Genomic DNA, 17769 nt, shown 5'->3' with positions numbered 1-17769 from the left:
TGCTGTAAAAAAACAATTATGATGCCATACATTTGTTGACTAGACGGTCTGCCTACTTGCTATATAGAGTCTAGGGGGTTATTCAGTATTGGATAAGATATTACAATTGCAGATATCTTTTTAGCTTTGTAGATCCTATAATTCAGTGTTTTCCAACCAGAGTGTCTCCAGCTGTTGCAAAATTACAACTCCCAGCATGCCCGGACAGCCTTCGGCTGTCCGGGCATGCTGGGAGTTGTAATTTTGCAACAGCTGGAGGAACCCTGGTTGGGAAACACTTCCATTGACTGTGAATGGCCAAGTAGTATTCATGCACGACTTTGTCTGTCCAAGCATGGTGGGAGTTGTAATTTTGCAACAGCTGGAGGCACCCTGGTTGGGAAACACTTCCATTGACTGTGAATGGCAGAGTTGTGTTCATGCATGGCTTCGGCTGTCCAAGCATGCTGGGAGTTGTAATTTTGCAACAGCTGGAGGAACCCTGGTTGGGAAACACTTCCATTGACTGTGAATGGCAGAGTTGTATTCATGCATGGCTTCGGCTGTCCAAACATGCTGGGAGTTGTAGTTTTGCAACAGCTGGAGACACACTGTTTGCCAAACACTGCTCTAGTTGGGCACTGTCTCAGCAATCTAGTGCTGATGGTCTCACTGGTCCATGCCTGTGGGCTGGGAAGCTTCCTCTGCCTCCTGTGTAGGATTGATGCTCAGAGGAGAAGCATCTTGCTGTAGTTAAACCCTCCCCTACCCATGCTAGCTCTCTCTCTCTCTCTCTCTCTCTCTCTCTCTTTTTTTAACACAATAGGCTCCATGTCTAGTTCTGCTGGAAGGGAGTCAGATGTAATGAATATTACATAAACCATCTCACCTGGGCTGCTGCTGTTGCTGCTGTTGCTGCTGCTGCTGTTGCTGTTGTTTCTGCTCCCTATGGACAGGCTACTTCTAGGTGCCTTCATCTCAAGGAGAACTTCTACCTGTGGACTAAAGGGGGAGAGGAGGAGGAAGAGTGGCAGAAGCCTGGATGGGAGACCAGCATGCCTGATCTGGTAGGGCTCCAGCAATGGAGCTGTGGGGGATTTTTGGCTGCTCCCTTATGATTGCTCTTATAGTGGCTGCTGCGCTGTCCAACGGGATGGTGCTGATCTGCTTCCTGGGCTGCGCTGACATCCGAGGGCAGGTGCCCGGCTTGTTCACTCTGAACCTGACTTTGTGCAACCTCCTGCTCACTGCCATCAACATGCCCCTGACGCTAGTGGGCGCTGTGCGCGGCCACCAGCTCGGAGGAGAAGGGCTCTGCAGGGCTGTGGGCTTTTTGGAAACTTTTCTGACCTGTAACTCCATGCTGAGTATGGCAGCCCTGAGCATTGACCGCTGGGTGGCTGTAGTTTTCCCTCTAAGCTATCAATCCAAGATGAGATACCAAGATGCTGCAGTCATTCTTCTCTATTCCTGGATCCACTCCTTGTCCTTCCCAACGGTGGCCATATGTCTGTCCTGGGTGGGCTTCCACCACTCCTATGGCTCCTGCACCCTCCACAACAAGAATCCAGAAGAGGGGACTTCTTTCTTTACTTTCATGGTCCTGTTCCACCTGCTCAGCTTCTTTGCGTCTTTCCTGGTGCTATGTGTCACTTACCTGCAGGTGCTGAAGGTAGCTCGGTCCCACTGCAGAAGGATCGATGTGATCACAATGCAAACCCTGGTCCTGCTGGTAGATCTGCACCCCAGGTATAGCTCATTCACTGCAGGGTTAAACCAGTATTCTTATTATCTGTTGCAAAACTACAACTCCCATCATACAATAGACATAAAGCATAGTGTTCCTTACCTTGTGGCTCTTTATCTGTTGCAAAACTACAACTCCCATCATACAATAGACATTAAAGCATAGTGTTCCTTACCTTGTGGCTCTTTATCTGTTGCAAAACTACAACTCCCATCATACAATAGACATTAAAGCATAGTGTTCCTTACCTTGTGGCTCTTTATCTGTTGCAAAACTACAACTCCCATCATGCAATAGACATTATAGCATAGTGTTCCTCACCTTGTGGCTCTTTATCTGTTGCAAAACTACAACTCCCATCATACAGTAGACATAAAGCATAGTGTTCCTCACCTTGTGGCTCTTTATCTGTTGCAAAACTACAACTCCCATCATACAATAGACATTAAAGCATAGTGTTCCTCACCTTGTGGCTCTTTATCTGTTGCAAAACTACAACTCCCATCATACAATAGACATTATAGCATAGTGTTCCTTACCTTGCGGCTCTTTATCTGTTGCAAAACTACAACTCCCATCATACAATAGACATAAAGCATAGTGTTCCTCACCTTGTGGATCTTTATCTGTTGCAAAACTACAACCCCCATAATGCAGCAGACATTATATAGTGTTCCTCACCTTGTGGCTATTTATCTGTTGCAAAACTACAACTCCCATCATGCAATAGACATTATAGCATAGTGTTCCTCACCTTGTGGCTATTTATCTGTTGCAAAACTACAACTCCCATCATGCAACAGACATTATAGCATAGTGTTCCTCACTTTGTTGCTCTTTCTCTGTTGCAAAACTACAACCCCCATCATGCCCTTACAGCCTTCGGTTGTACTTTTGCTCTGACAGTCAAAGGAGTGCAGGGTAGCCACAAGTTGGGGGACACTGTAATGTTTTATTGGTAACAGAGAATTCGGTTGCCAGGGTATAATGGGAGTTGTAGTTTTGCAATGGACAATTTAGGGAACACTATGATGTCTATTGCAGTGCTTTCCAACTTGTGACTCTCCAGCTGTTGTAAAACTACAACTTCCATTATTCCCCTACAACCAGCGGCTAAACTAAAAACCCCATCATGCCCTGACAGCCTTTGGTTGTACTTCTGCAATAGATAGAGATCCACAAGGTGGGAGACACTATGCTATGATGTCTATTGTGGTGTTCCCTAACCTGTGGCACTCCAGCTGTTGTAAAACTACAGCTCTCACCATGCTTTGACAGCAGAATAATGTGATAATTGTAATTTTGCAACAATCAGGGAACACTATTATGTCTATTTAGGTGCTCCGCAACGTGTGGCTTTCCACCAGGTGCAAAACTACAATTCCCATTATGCACTGACTGGACAGCCACAAGTTGGGTCCATTATGATGTTCCATTGGTAACAGAGAATTCCATAGCTGTCAGAGCATGATGAGGGTTGTAGTTCTACAACAGATAGATAGCCAAAAGGTGGGAATGACTATGCAATGATGCCTACAGCTGTGTTCCCCAAGCTGTGGCACTCCAGCTGTTGCAAAACTACAACTCCCAGCATGCTTTGACAGCTAAATAAGAGTTGTAGTTTTGCAACAGCTGGACAGCCACAATCTGGGGAACACTATGATGTCTATTTAGGTGCTTCCCATCTTGCGGCTCTCAACCAGGTGCAAAACTACCACCCCCATTAGGCCCTGTCAGCAAAAAAGAGAGCTGGACAGCCACAAGTTGGGGATCACTATGATGTTTTATTGGTCACTAGTGTCAAAGTGATGGCATTTGGCCATCAAGGCATAATGGGAGTTGTAGTTTTGTAACAGATGTAGAGCCACAATTTAGGGAACACTATGCTATCTATTGCAGTGCTCTCCAACTTGTGGTCCCCCAGCTGTTGCAAAACTACAACTTCTATCATTATCTGACAACCAAAGGCTGTTAGGGCATGATGGGAGTAGTAGTTTTTTAACAGCTGAAGAGTCACAAGTTGAGGAACACTATGATGTCTATTGCAGTGCTCCCCAACTTACCAGCTGCTGCAAAACTACAACTCCCCTCATTCCCTCAAAACAAAGGCTATCAGGGCCTGATGGGAGTTGTAGTTTAGCAACAGCAGAAGAGCTACAAGTTGGAGAAGACTATGATGTATATTGCAGTGCTCCCCAACCTGTCTCTCCAGTTGTTGCATAACTACAACTCCCATCATGCCCTGACAGCTGAAGGAGAGCCACAGGTTGGGGAACACTATGGGGATTTCTTGGTAACAGACAATGCCATAGGAGATGTCAAAGTGATAGCACTTGGCTGTCAGGGCATGATGGGAGTTGCAGTTTTGCAACAGCTGCAGAGTCACAATTTGGGGAACACTATGATGTCTATTGCCATGATTTCCAACCTGTGGCATGCTAGCAGTTTCAAAACTACAACTCCCATCATGCTTTGACAGCTGAAAAGTTGTAGTTTTGCAACAATTTGGGGAACATTATGATGTCTATTGCGGTGCTCCTCAATCTGTCTCTCCAGCAGATGTCAAAGTATCAACCTGTTCACTCTATTAGAAACACAAGAAATGATTGAAAGTGGAAAGGATTAGCATAACACATTGTTTTCTGGTTACAAGGGCGGAGGATGACTGCAGCGCATTATCAATACAAGAAGATGGCCTTGTGCCTGGGATACACAACTAGACATAAAAGTGACTGCTGGGTCAGATCAGAGGGAAATAAGATAAAGATTGGAAGCTATAAATACCATTCACATAAAGTCAGATAGGAAAGCTAAGAATACATTGAGGTTGTTGGTGTTCTGGGTTATGTAAGGGCTTCGTGTTTGCTGCATGACATCATTGGGTAATATAGTGGAAATGATGCCTGTCAATCTGAGAGGCTCCACATGATGTGTGCATGTCTGGTGAATGTTCTGGATTGTACATGGATTGTTCTGTGCATACAATAAAAAGAGGAAAGTGTTACTATTATAGCAATGCATAGAATAATATTTTATCATGCATCTTTATTAAATATTGGAATAATCAGTGTCGGAAGTATATGTACTGTCACACTATGGCTGTATGAGTGCACTCGTTCTAACATGTGTGCCGGCTATACATATACATATACAGGAATGTGTGTACGGGATTGTGAGGAAGATTGTGCCATGAACTATCATTTCACTTTTATTTATCTACCTCTCTCTCTTTTCATCTATCTCATATCTATCTATCTACCATTTATCTATGTCATATTATCTATCATCTATCTATCTCATATCTATCTATCTATCTATCTACCATTTATCTATGTCATATTATCTATCATCAATCTATCTATCTATCTCATATCTATCTATCTGCTTACAAAATCAGGAGAATACAGCAGCACACTGCTAGCACAAAGATACAGATAAAACAATAAATGCTATATTGCTACAATGCAAAAAAATGAAAAAATTGAGGTACTTAGCTCACAATTTGGTGGCCAAATAGTTTGGACCATCCCACTACGATAAAGTGACCTCATTGGGATGGACCCTACACTGTGAATATGCCTTATCCTTGTTTATCTATCTGTCTCCTATCTATCAGATACCTTTTCCTATCTACATATATCTGTATATTTCCTCTATCTATCTCATATCTATCTTATAGCCATCTATCTCATATATATCTATTTATCTATTTATTTAATTTTTCTATCCATCTATCTCATATCTATCTATCTATCTCATATCTATCTATCGTATTTATCTTGTTATCTATCTATCTCATATCTATCTCAAATTAATCTGTGAATCTATATATTTATTATTGATCTATCTATCGATCTTTTTATTTTTCTTCAGATATCTATCTGTCAGCTACTTTTTCCTATCTGTCTTACCTACCTATCTCTGTATATTTCTTTTATCTAGCTATCTCAAATCTATCTATCTATCTATATATATCTCATATCTATCTTATATCTATGTGTTTCATATCTATCTATCTATCTCCTATTTATCTTCAATCTATCTATAAAATCTATCTATCATATCTGTTTGTCTATCTTATCTTAATTATTTTTTCTTTCTTGTCCCTAGTTGCCAACATGCCTGAGAAAAAAATTTATATTTGCATTCACATACACACAGGCTTGCCCCTTCTCTTACCCCATGCCCAAAACAGCAAGTGGTTCGGCCCACAAGATGATTTTATGAAACACATTTTATCCTTTTGTTTTTTTTTATGTTTTTTTTTTTTAAATGTTTATTTATAATGTTTTTAAATAACATTTTCATATAGTTACAGACAAAAAGCAACAAATCAAAGAGAAGTTTTCACAACTTGGTTAGGAAAAAATAGCAAATCCCAATGTAGAAGATCATTTGAATTACAAATAAGGGGGATTAACAAATAAACGTAGATGAGGACTTGGTATAGTTTAGTTAATCCTAAAATAAATCTATATAACCAAGACAGCAGACGGTTCATAAACAAAAAAAACAAGTACATTGTAAAAAGAAAAGCAATCCCATCATAAGGTTATCTAGAGAAGAGTCTCAGGAATTATAAGGGTATGTTCACAATGCGGAATCCCCGCGGAATTCCGTGAGTAAAAATTGTTCCGCGCAAAGAAAGAACATGTTCATTCTTTGCGCAGAAGTCCGCGAGCACTGCATAGCCGTCAATGGTGTCGGCGCAGTGCCGCGCGGTCCTACCGCCGCCGCCGGCTTCCAGTCTGAATCTCCGCTCACTGAATTCTGCGAGCGGAGATTCCGTTCACATATTCCGTAGTGTGAACATACCCTAAGCCTATAACGAAGGAAAAGTAGTAAGAGAAAAACAGAGAAAGAAAAGAAGTAAACATCCGGTTAGGCCTCGAGGGCCAAAGAAATGGCAAAGGAAAGAACTACTCACATGGTTCCTCACCGACTCTCACTTCATCTTTTGGATCCATCCAGTCCCACCATTCCTACGGTTTTGCCCCTGGACCAGACCACCACTTTTGCAAAAACTATTTTGTATGTTTTCTTCCATTAAAGTTGACAGAAAGTAATAGGAAAAGAAGATCCCCCACATGTACTCTGAATGGGAGATGTCTGAACTTGTTACTTAGTCAGATTTTGTCTTGGTCACATATCATGAAAAGGAACTCTATGGGGGAGATTTATCAAAACCTGTGTAGGGGAACAGTGGTGCTGTTGTCCGTAGCAACCAATTGGATCGCTCCTTTCATTTTTAAATAGGGAAAAATTAAAGAAGCAATCTGATTGGTTGCTACGGGCAACAGCACCGCTCTTCCTATACATAGATGTAATAAATCTCCCCCTATATTTCTTTGTACTTCGCGTCCTTCGTCTTCTGGATGAGCTTTTCTAACAAATGTGCTGTGTGTTTTCCCTTAGTGTCAGACAGAGATGTCTGGAGGAGCAGAAGAGGAGGAGGCAGCGAGCAACCAAAAAAATCATCACATTTATCGGGACATTCCTGCTCTGTTTCACGCCATATGTTATCACCAGGTAGGTATGAAGATCAGCGCAACTACCCCACACTACCCCATACACAGCTGTAATGGGAAAATTAAAAATCAATGCTATCTTATACAGTGTTTTCCAAACAGTGTGCATCCAGCTGTTGCAAAACAATAACTCCCAGCATGCCCGGACAGCCCAAGGCTGTCCGGGCATGCTGGTAGTTATAGCTTTGCAACAGCTGGAGGTACAATGTTTAGAAAACACTGATTTAATTCCCCTCACAACTGATGTTTGCTACTACTAAATGACGTCTGGGTAATCCACAAATCTCACAAAGGATTGTCCCAAAAGACTTTCAATACAGTGATGTGGCTTCATATAAATTGGCAATAAGGCACGGAGCTAATCAATAGACTAGGAGCAACAATCTCTATTTATAGGCTTAGAATTGTCTGCTACAGTTTTTTGTATTTGACCTGTACAGTAGGTGTAAATATATATATATATATATGGGGTGTGATGCAGGGCAGATGGAATTAAACTAGGGGCAAATGGCATTAACCCCTTGTGACGCCAGGGCGTGGTTTATCCTCAATACCACCCAAAGGTATACTGCTGGATCCTGGGCAAGGCACGGGGGGCAATAATGACTCCGGCGCCAAGTTACGGACAATGGTAGCTTTACTGAGGTTAGAGCGGTGGAAAAGTCTGTAGAGTTCAGCAAGGCCCACAGAGGTGACCAATGACTTCAGAGACTTTAAGGGCTTGCTGGGACTTGCAGTAGAACGGGATAATTTAGTGCACGCCAATTTGACTAGACGACAGATGACTGTGACTGGCTTGACTTGACTTGTGACTGACAATGCTGTGACTGTGGCATACTTGTAGACTTGTGGCTGTAGGAATTGACTTGAGGCTCCTATGACTCCAGACACACTCCTAGACTCGACTGCACTGGACCTCAGCTTAGCAGAAAGAGAGAGAAGAGACTCCTCCTAGGGCTTTTATGGGGGAGACTCTGGTGGGGTCCCATTGGTCATCCTTAGGTCACCTGGTCACTGATACCTACTGGGTAACAATCACATGACAACTCTCATGTTAAACAGTCTTAAAGTGACGCTTTCTTCACACATTACACAGTATAATGCATGGTAAACATATGTACGTGGGGGGGGGAATGCAAGGGGGGCTAGGGGATACTGAAGGGAGGCTGCCTGACAGGGCCACCATTTATACTTTTTGGAACTTTAAAGGGCTTGTAGGGAAGCTGAAAATGTCATCTCTCTTCTGTTCCCCAGCGTTCACTTTCGCCTTCTCCTTGTCTCAGAAGTATACCTTCCAAGACAAAGGGGGCAGATAACATCCGCAACCATCCGCAACTGCCACCCGCCCCCTCTTGTCTCAGAAGATATACTTCCCAGATAAAGAGAGGACAGAAGTGAGCACCGGGGAGCAGAAGAAAGAGGACATTTTCTGTTTCCTGACAACCCATTTAAAGGAGTACTCTGGGATAGAAAAATGTATGTCCTATCCTAAGGATAGGAGGTAATTGTCAGATTGTGGGGAGTCCAACCGTTGGGCCCCCCGCAATCTCCCGCATGAAGCTGTGGCCGACACACCTCTTCCATGCATCTCTATGGGAGAGACGGAGTTACACGAGTGCAGCGCTTCGGCCTTCCCAAAGAGATGCATAGAGGGGCGTGTCTGCCACAGCTTTTGGCGGTGGTTGACACGCCCCATTCAGAAGGAGAGCCGGGGCACCGTACAGGAGATCGTAAGGGTCCCAGCAGTTGGACCCCTCGCAATAAGACCCTTATCCTCTATTCTTAGGATAGGAGATAGATTGTGCCATCCTAGAGATAACCTTTAAAGGAAAACTGTCAGCCTGTTCATCCACACTATACCCAATACACTGGGTTATAGTATGAGTGAACAGGATTCCACGGAGGGGTCATTTACTTAATTTGCTTCAGTAGGTCCTGAGATATCAGCTTCTGAAGTTCCCATGCTGTATTCCGGGAACTGTACAGTGGAGACGGCCCCCTCATGGCTGGCCGCTTCTGTCTCCGTCTGTCACCTCTTAATCCGGCGCCCGCTATTTGAATATTCATAGTCTTCAACTCCACGTCCTAGTCACATGGAATCACCAGCCATGTGAGTGCAGCATGCTCTCAGCAGAGCGCATGCACCCGAAGATTTCATCATGAAGTGAGAGCAGGGGAAAGAAAATCTTCCGGCGCATGCGCTCTGCCGAGAGAGCACTGCGCTCACGTGACTAGTGACTCCACATCACTAGGATGTGGAGTTGAAGCCTATGAGTATTCAAATAGCAGGGGCGGAATTAGGAGGTGACAGAGGGAGCCAGATGTGACCAGTGGCCCCCCACTGCACTGTTCCCTGAATACAGCATGGGAACTTAAGAAGCTGATATCTCAGGCTCTGCTAAAGCAATTTAAGTAATTGACCCCTCTATGGAAGCCTGTTCACCCACACTATAACTGTGTATTGGGATTAGTGTGGGTGAACAGGCTGACAGTTTCCTTTAAAGTTTCCATGTCACTTAACAAAACTTTTGCCATTCCATAGACACTAGAAATTAATGAGTCAAGCCCATCAAACCCAATCCCGCTCAGAAATTTAAGGTAAATTCGGCTTGCAGAACTTTGCCAGACTTGGTTTGCGCAACCCTTGCATCAGCGCTATAATTAGTAGAAAGGATGAGGAACATATGATGTTTTTGCATCTCAATTAATGGAAGAAGTACTAAGAACACTGAGATGATGTCAGGGAAGCCCAGCATACCTTGCAGCTTTCACCAAGATCACATGACCCCAGGTTAGTCAATCATTGCTTGCATTATGTGACATACAGCTCCCAGGCCAATCAGGAGACAGAATAGAGGTGGGTTTAAAACACTAATAAAGCCCTATGCACTGCATTGTGGCCATCATATTGGAGAGAAAGCAGACAGAGAGAGCAGACAGAAAGCCATCACAAATCCAATAGAAAGCAAGCTGAGCAAAGCATTAAGAGGTGGGAAGACCTCAGACAGTGACCTCCTGTCACCTGCATTACTGTGTCAAGCTAGTGCACTACAGATCCCAGCGGTGTAACTGCAGAATGAGCCCATAAAAACCCTCTCAATTTCATTAGTAAGTACACTGAGCAAAGCAGTGGGCTGACCTGTGTTTTTACATGAATACGCTTTCAAAGCGTGTATAGTGAATGTGGATTATCCACTTCAGGTCAAGTTACGTGTATTTTCTGGTTTCAATAAAACATATAGTATTTCTACCTGGGTTAAACATAAATAAGCATTAAATGTGCTGAGAGTGAACGTGAAATATGCAAGTTGCTTATATTTTCTGGATTTAATCAGACATATAGGCCAAAATTTATCAAAATGTATAAGAAAAAAAGTGGAGTGATTTTCCCATACCAGCCAATCACAGCTCAGCTTTCACTTAACCAGAGCTCATTAGCTGAGCTGTGATTGGTTGCTTTGGAAAACTCGCACCACTTTTTCTCTCACACAGTTTGGGCCATAGTGTTTCTACCTGTGTTTAACTTAAATACGCATTGAAGACATCGAGAATGAATGTGAATGTGTTGTGTGCCAGAATTGTCAAAAAAAAATCTTTAAAAATCCAACCCTACTAACTCTCCATTTTACTCAGAAAACCCCACAAAAGGGCGTGGCAATCAGGGAAAAGGGGTGTGTCTTTAAAAAAAAAAACTACATTTTCTAAAGAAACCTACATATTTACTATTGTTTCCACATAAAATGTGGTGGATTTCAACTCTGGAAAATCCGACAGCTCAGAGCATGTGTAAAAAGACCAAAATGTAGAGAAAATTGCCAAATACAAGATACAATAATGAATACCATGGGAAAAAACCCACAAAGAAAACTCCACTCTTAGTAAATGAGGGCCATAGTGTTTCTACCTGTTTTTAACATAACTCTGATTGAAAGCATTGAAAGTGAATGTGGAATAGGCATCTAAGCCAAATTATATGTATTTTTTGAGTTAATAGATAGCATAGTATTAAATCAAATAGATAGCATTTCTACATGTTTAACATAGAGAATGAGCCCATGTGTCCAGGCCCAGTACAGGTAGCAGCCGCAGCCCGGTGTCTTGTAGTTTTTGCAGGAGCATAAACAAGGAAAAGTTGTCACTGCCTTCCAGGGGTTGTGTGGTTTCGGAAGATAATAAGGCCCTTGTGGACTGATAGACTGGTTCTCAGTCATCTCAGGAGAAGGAAGAGTCTGACAACATGACATTGAGCCAGGTGTCAGTGGATTCCTCATCATCTACAGTTAAATGACGCAGTGGAAATGTCTAACCTAGACTGTCTGTTCCATCATCTCTGTCTTTGCTTCTCCCTACTAGTGCTAAGCACAAGGATAGCATAAGCCACGAGGAAGAGTTGTGTGAGGACAGTCATCTTTCGAGTGTGTTGCTGAGGTGGTGGAGGTAGAAGCTGAGGCCCAACATAGCACTAGTGGGACTGGTGGTGATAGGGTTGGGGGGGGGGATACTATAAGGCATCATGGAGAATGTGCTGAAGGGGAGACAGGAGCCCATGATCAGACTTCAGAAGTTCTTACTGATGTTTACAAAAGCTATTTCTTTTTCACTATTCGGAGACACCAATCCTGTTGCAGACAGCCTGCCTGCTGTAGATGATCCTGTTATGTGGAGGGGAGATCAAGTGCAGTCCTGATCTCTACCCACACCACTGTCCCCAGCTACTTGGATGATCCAACTTATATAGTAGCCACCAACTGGGTGATGGTTCCTAACCTAGCTAAGTGCGGGGACATAGCTAAGAAGAAGACAATAGGAAAGCCCAACAAGGACAAATTCAGAACAAACCTGGGGTCAAACTAGGAGGAATCTCAACTGCAAAATCTGAAGTCAGGAGTAAGGTCAGAAGGCAGAGGGTTAGCAATCCAGGAATTTATGTCCATACAGAAGAAAAATAAATAAAACACCGGCACAATTCACCGCTGAGGGACTCTAAACTCTTGTACAGACTGCGCTGTATACGTCAACCCTTAGTGCAGGTGCCGGTCCTATCGTCTCACCGGTGGTGCTGCTATGTGTAAAAATAGATGTGGCTGTAACAGTCAGCACAACAAAGAAAATATCGGAGCACTCACCAGGTCTGGGTACGATTCAAACTTCTTTATTTATAGAAACATAGATACAATGCAGGGAGGCAGTAGATCGAACTTGAGTGGAGGGATCAGGACAATCAGGCCACGGAACATATCGCCCCTCCTGAGCTTACTTTATAGATGGCAGTCCTCTCCCTCCTCCTGACGGGCACTGATCTATGCTATCAGTACTGGGCAGGAGAGGAAGCTGGTTGTGATGTGATGAAGCAGCTCACCTGACTCAGGGGAGGAAGGACCTGCAGGACCTTCTGTGATGCCAGGCTAATGTGTTTAGTCACATGACCTGGAGGCGGCGTACTAGTACTAGGTACTACATTGTGCATTTGTTGCATTTGCATTTAGTGTGTATGTATGTGTGTGTGTGTTTTGGTGCAGTAGTGCTGTGCATGAATGGAAGAGCTGTGTGTGTATGTGGATGCAGCAAAGCTGTGTGTATATGCATCTCGGAGTTATATGTGCTTGTGTTGCAGAGCTGTGCGTGCATGTGTAGCTGAGCTGTGTATGCAGGTGCACTAGAGCTGTGTGTGTTAAATGCATGCCACAGAGCTGTGTATGAGTGGGTATAACATACTATAACAATGCGTGTTAATACAAACTCAGTTCACAAAACTATAAAAACACAAGACAAAAAGAATAAGTTGTTTTTTACAAGCCTTATATGGGCCCATTTTTGTATCCGTATTATAACATTAACTTCCAGCACCATGGCAGGTCTAATGACTTTAACTGACAGCATCATAGGGACCTATAGGGATCTATTATAGGGATCTGGTGTTGTCAGTTCGGGTGATTAGACCCGTAGTCAGGATGGGACCACTGTAATACATACTCAGAATTACCTTCATATTACCCTTAAGGCAAATATTTACTTTAGCTTCTTAACCCCTTTCCACCGCAGCCAATTTTAATTTTTGTGTTTTCATTTTTTCCTCTTTACCTTCTAAGGGTAGGGTCACGAATCCACAGTGTATTTTAAGCAACGGATCTGCCGATGACCTGAACCTACAGTGTTCTTCCAGCTGTGTCCAGCAATCCGCCACTACGAGCAGCTACACAGGGATGTGCCAGTCGCCACTCACAGTGTACTCACAGACATTGCGGGACAGCCACTAGTACACAGTGCGCATGTGGCAGGACACAGGGGGGGATGGGGGGGTCAGCTGGAGGCACACTATAGGGTCGGGTCATCAGTGAATCCACAGCCTAAAATACACTGCGGATCCATTAAGTGTGACCCTACCCTAAGAGCTAAAACGTCCCAACTGTTTCATCCATAGACCCACATGAGGGCTTGTTTTTTGTTGGGCTTGCTTTGTGTTACTTTTACGAGGACTGTTTTTTATGCCATTCAAGTTGTGGTAAACTTGACATGTTATCTGTGTTCTGTGTTTCAATAAGATTGTAATGATACTCAATTCGTATAGTTTTTGTTCAATTTTACTACTTTTGGGGAAAAAAATGTTTTTTTATTGTTAGTTTTTTATTTTATTTTTTTACGCTGTTTACCATGCAGGAACACCAATGTCATTTTTTTTTTTATAGTTTAGACAATTACTCCTCTGGCAGTTACAAATGTGGCATGTTTATTTTGTTTTTTTACATTTCTTTATTTGAAAATTTGGAAATGGGGGGGGGGGATTTAAATTTTTATTAGAGAGGGGGATTTTTTTTTTTTAGACCGGAATCAATATAAAAACTTTTGCCAAGACATGGGCAACTACAATCATTGGGGAAGTGACTACATCTGCACATGTGACCGCTGCCATCAATCACTGTTCACATTAATGATGCTACCCTGTATGGCACTTGACTACTGAGGACACTGATTTGCTGCAGAGGTAACACAGATCTAACATAACAGTAAACATAGAGCAGCAAGGACCACAGAGCATTGGCACACTAGATTTGGCACAGTAACATTTAGTTTCTTGTTTTATAATGTTTTCTGCAGGTACTTTCATTGATTATACTCTCAGACAATCCCTGAAATAGAGGGGGTTCCTGACAGGGTTTCCTGTTTTTTTGTGGCACTAACAATACTTTCGTAAGGGTACATTCCCACACGGCGTATTTGCTGCGTATTTGCTGCTGCGTATTTTATTTTCTCTGTTGAAGTCAATGGGTAGGAAAATACGCAGCACCAAATACGCAGCAAATACGCAGCAAAATACGCCGTGTGGGAACGTACCCTTAATTAGTTTAAAAAAAAATAATAATCTAATAATTTCTTCACTTTTTTTTTAGGTTGGTTGAGATCTCTCCTTCCACCTCCATCAGTTGTCAGTGGGGTGTGATCAGCCGGTGCTTGGCCTACAGCAAAGCTCTGTCAGATCCATTTGTATACTGTCTGACTCGAAATCAATATAAAAACTGTTGCCGGGACATGGTCAACAAACTCCTCAAACGTAGTTCTGGAAACTCTGTACAAAGGGCCAATTCTTATGTAGGAAACATGGTACCAACAACCTCAGACTAATGGCACAAGAAAAACTCTTAAAAAACCAAAATGACCAGGGACCATTGTCTCTCTACAAATACGAGATGTGTTATACAGGAAGGACAGCTTTATACCTCCCACCTGCTGTAATGTATTGCCTTAACTTATTACGAGGGGTTTGATTGCTCTTAAAGCCTCAAGGTGGCTCCATCAAGAGCGACCGACTCTTATTTCCTGAGAGCTCTACAATTCCATCTTAAAACTAATTTTAGAGATGAAAAGAAAAATTTGTATCTTAATGAATTATTGAATTCAAGGTAAGGAAAGGGTCGGTAGATCATAAGGAGATTGGAGCCATTGCTGAGCAGATGTTGATCTGATGATCTTATGACAATCATGTATATAAATAGATGTCACATATTTGGAAAAAGTGGTGATATTTTACTATTTAAACCTTAACTCGTCAATGAAAAATATAAATGTTTCACTTTTTTTTATGAAAAAATAATAAAACATATCCATCGGGTGTTCTAACATGGATAAGCCTCATATGAAATGAAACCTGCCCCAATGTGGGAACAGCATCAGATTGATAAGGCCGCAGCCTCAACAAGGAGCAATGATACAATGACTGGTTAAATTGTAGTTTAATATTTGGCTGGTTGAATATCAAAACCATTCAACAACTAGTAGGGTCTTTTCTTCAGCAGTTGGTAAAAGGTTTGGAATTCCCATACTTAGAATTGTTTTACTTTGTAGCAAATTCACAAATCCCAGCTACGTCACAAAACTATGTTTAATAGCTGATCATTCTGGGTTAGGTTCTAGATTATGGAATTACTTTACAGTGATCCCTCAACTTACAATGGCCTCAACATACAATAGTTTCAACATACAATGGTCTCTTCTGGACCATCGTAAGTTGAAACCAGACTCAACACACAATGTACAGACAGTCCAGATCTGTGAAACTTGTCAATGGCCGAGAGAACTGACCAATCAAAATGGGCATTCACTGGTAAAACCCCTGTATTACTAAAGTGTATGCACTGACTGGTGTCTGGTAGTGCCCCCTACAGTACAGGGAGGTACTACTGGTTCTTTATACTTTACCTGCTCCTTTGGACACCAGGTGAGGGCGACTCCATTACTTTTTTAGGACACTGTGTACTGTATAGGATCCTGAAGAAGCTCCTGTCCTCTACATAGACCAGTTTTTCCCAAGCAGGGTGGCCCCAGCTGTTGCAAAACTACAACTCTCAGCATGCCCGGACAGCCAACGGCTGTCCGGGCATGCTGGGAGTTGTAGTTTTGCAACAGCTGGAGGCTCCCTGCTTGGGAAACACTGACATAGACAGTGATTTACAGCTCCCAGCAGATCTTTTCTTCTATTATATGTAAGGATTTGCTTTATCTATATTAGTTATCTACTTATTTTTCTTTAATTCTCACTTTTTCCTATTTTTGGATGACATTTTGGGGCTTCAGAACCAATTACCAGGTTTCCATAGAGTCCTGGTCTCAACATACAATGGTTTCAACATACAATGGTCCTCCTGGAACCAATTAATATTGTAACTTGAGGGACCACTGTATTTGTCTTTCGAAAACAAATTCCAACATAGATCTTAAAATGTTAATTCTTCTGAAAGTAAAAGGGAAAGTGCCTACAGAACTCATAAAGTTATGCACTTGGTTAATTGACTGAAAGCATGAGCCCAACAAGTTGAGAGTCAATTAAAACAATGGAAAAGGTTATGGATTCTAGAAACACAGGATATAAAAGGAAAACATATGGGTAGAGCAAGACAGAAATCATCAGGATGAAGAACTCAAAGTAAGGTTTTTGACCGAACAGTAAGAAGTATTGAAATAATGAAAACTATCACTAACATCCCTAACGTGAGGCCTGGATAAAAGTGATAACTTGAAGGAAGAGATCGCAGACGGCACTCACGGACACAGCAAGAAGTTTTATTCGGGATCGCTGGTCCACGCAACAAGAACGCCAAGTAAGTCGACCGGTTTCGCGCTACGCAGAGCGCTTACACGTGACCTCTGAGAGGTCACGTGTAAGCGCTTTGCGTAGCGCGAAACCGGTCGACTTACTTGGAGTTCTTGTTGCGTGGACCAGCGATCCCGAATAAAACTTCTTGCTGTTTCCGTGAGTGCCGTCTGCGATCTCTTCCTTCAAGTTATCTACGCTTATGCTTATGGCGGACTGAGCACCGGATTTGTGGCATTTGGACCTGACGGTGCAGTGATCCAGTATACTCCGGCAGTATCGAGAGTGCGGCAGTGCCGACATTTCTCCTTCTCCATGTTCTGGATAAAAGTGATGAATCACCAATCTGCAATGACCAAGGGTTTGGTGTTGGAACTTTTGTCTGTTGCCATTCCAATTAAACAAATAAAGGTGACGCCTCAAGAAAACAGTCACACTTCTCATCAGTAATTATATGGAGATGCATGCCAAGTTAAAGGGGTACTCCGCTGCTCAGTGTTTGGAATAAACTGTTCCGAATGCTGGAGCCGTGGTTGGGAGCTTGTGACATCATAGCCCCACCCCTCATGACATCACGCCCGCCCCCTCATTGCAAGTCTATGGGAGGGGGTGTGACAGCTGTCATGCTCCCTCCCATAGACTTGCATTGAGGGGGCGGGATGTGATGTTATGAGGGGGCGGGGCTATGACATCACGAGCTCCCGGCACCGGCTCCAGCGTTCGGAACAGTTTGTCCCAAATACTGAGCAGCAGAGTACCCCTTTAAGGACCACAGTCAATGCACAGGTGTCCGTAGAGATTTTGGACACTTTTCTCATTCCATGAATAGAATATAGGTTAGGTGATAATATAGTCATTTTTTTTAAGATGATAACGCATCTTGCCACAGAGCAAAAAGTGATAAAGCTATTCAGGAAAGACATATCAAC

General features: G+C 42.8%; 1 protein-coding gene across 1 annotated transcript; it reads left to right on the top strand.

Moving 5' to 3' along the window:
• Nucleotides 1–743: 743 nt before the first annotated feature.
• GPR26 (G protein-coupled receptor 26) lies at nucleotides 744–16810 on the top strand. Its single transcript, XM_056529078.1, has 3 exons — nucleotides 744–1728; nucleotides 7142–7255; nucleotides 14643–16810. The coding sequence occupies exons 1-3, from the start codon at nucleotides 1061–1063 to the stop codon at nucleotides 14872–14874; spliced, it is 1014 nt and encodes a 337-aa protein (XP_056385053.1). The 5' UTR covers nucleotides 744–1060; the 3' UTR covers nucleotides 14875–16810.
• Nucleotides 16811–17769: the final 959 nt, after the last annotated feature.

This window comes from Hyla sarda, chromosome 7 (genome assembly GCF_029499605.1).
Source record: "Hyla sarda isolate aHylSar1 chromosome 7, aHylSar1.hap1, whole genome shotgun sequence".
Classification (NCBI taxonomy): Eukaryota; Metazoa; Chordata; class Amphibia; order Anura; family Hylidae; genus Hyla; species Hyla sarda.
The sequence above is the reverse complement of the archived record's forward strand: the minus strand, read 5'-3'. Positions and strand labels throughout refer to the sequence as shown.

Excerpts from the sequence above, each read along its gene's own strand:
- GPR26 (XM_056529078.1), top strand. The coding sequence starts at position 1,061 with ATGGAGCTGTGGGGGATTTTTGGCTGCTCCCTTATGATTGCTCTTATA. Across the intron at positions 1,729-7,141 it reads CTGGTAGATCTGCACCCCAG|TGTCAGACAGAGATGTCTGG; the intron begins GTATAGCTCATT and ends GTTTTCCCTTAG. Across the intron at positions 7,256-14,642 it reads ACGCCATATGTTATCACCAG|GTTGGTTGAGATCTCTCCTT; the intron begins GTAGGTATGAAG and ends CTTTTTTTTTAG.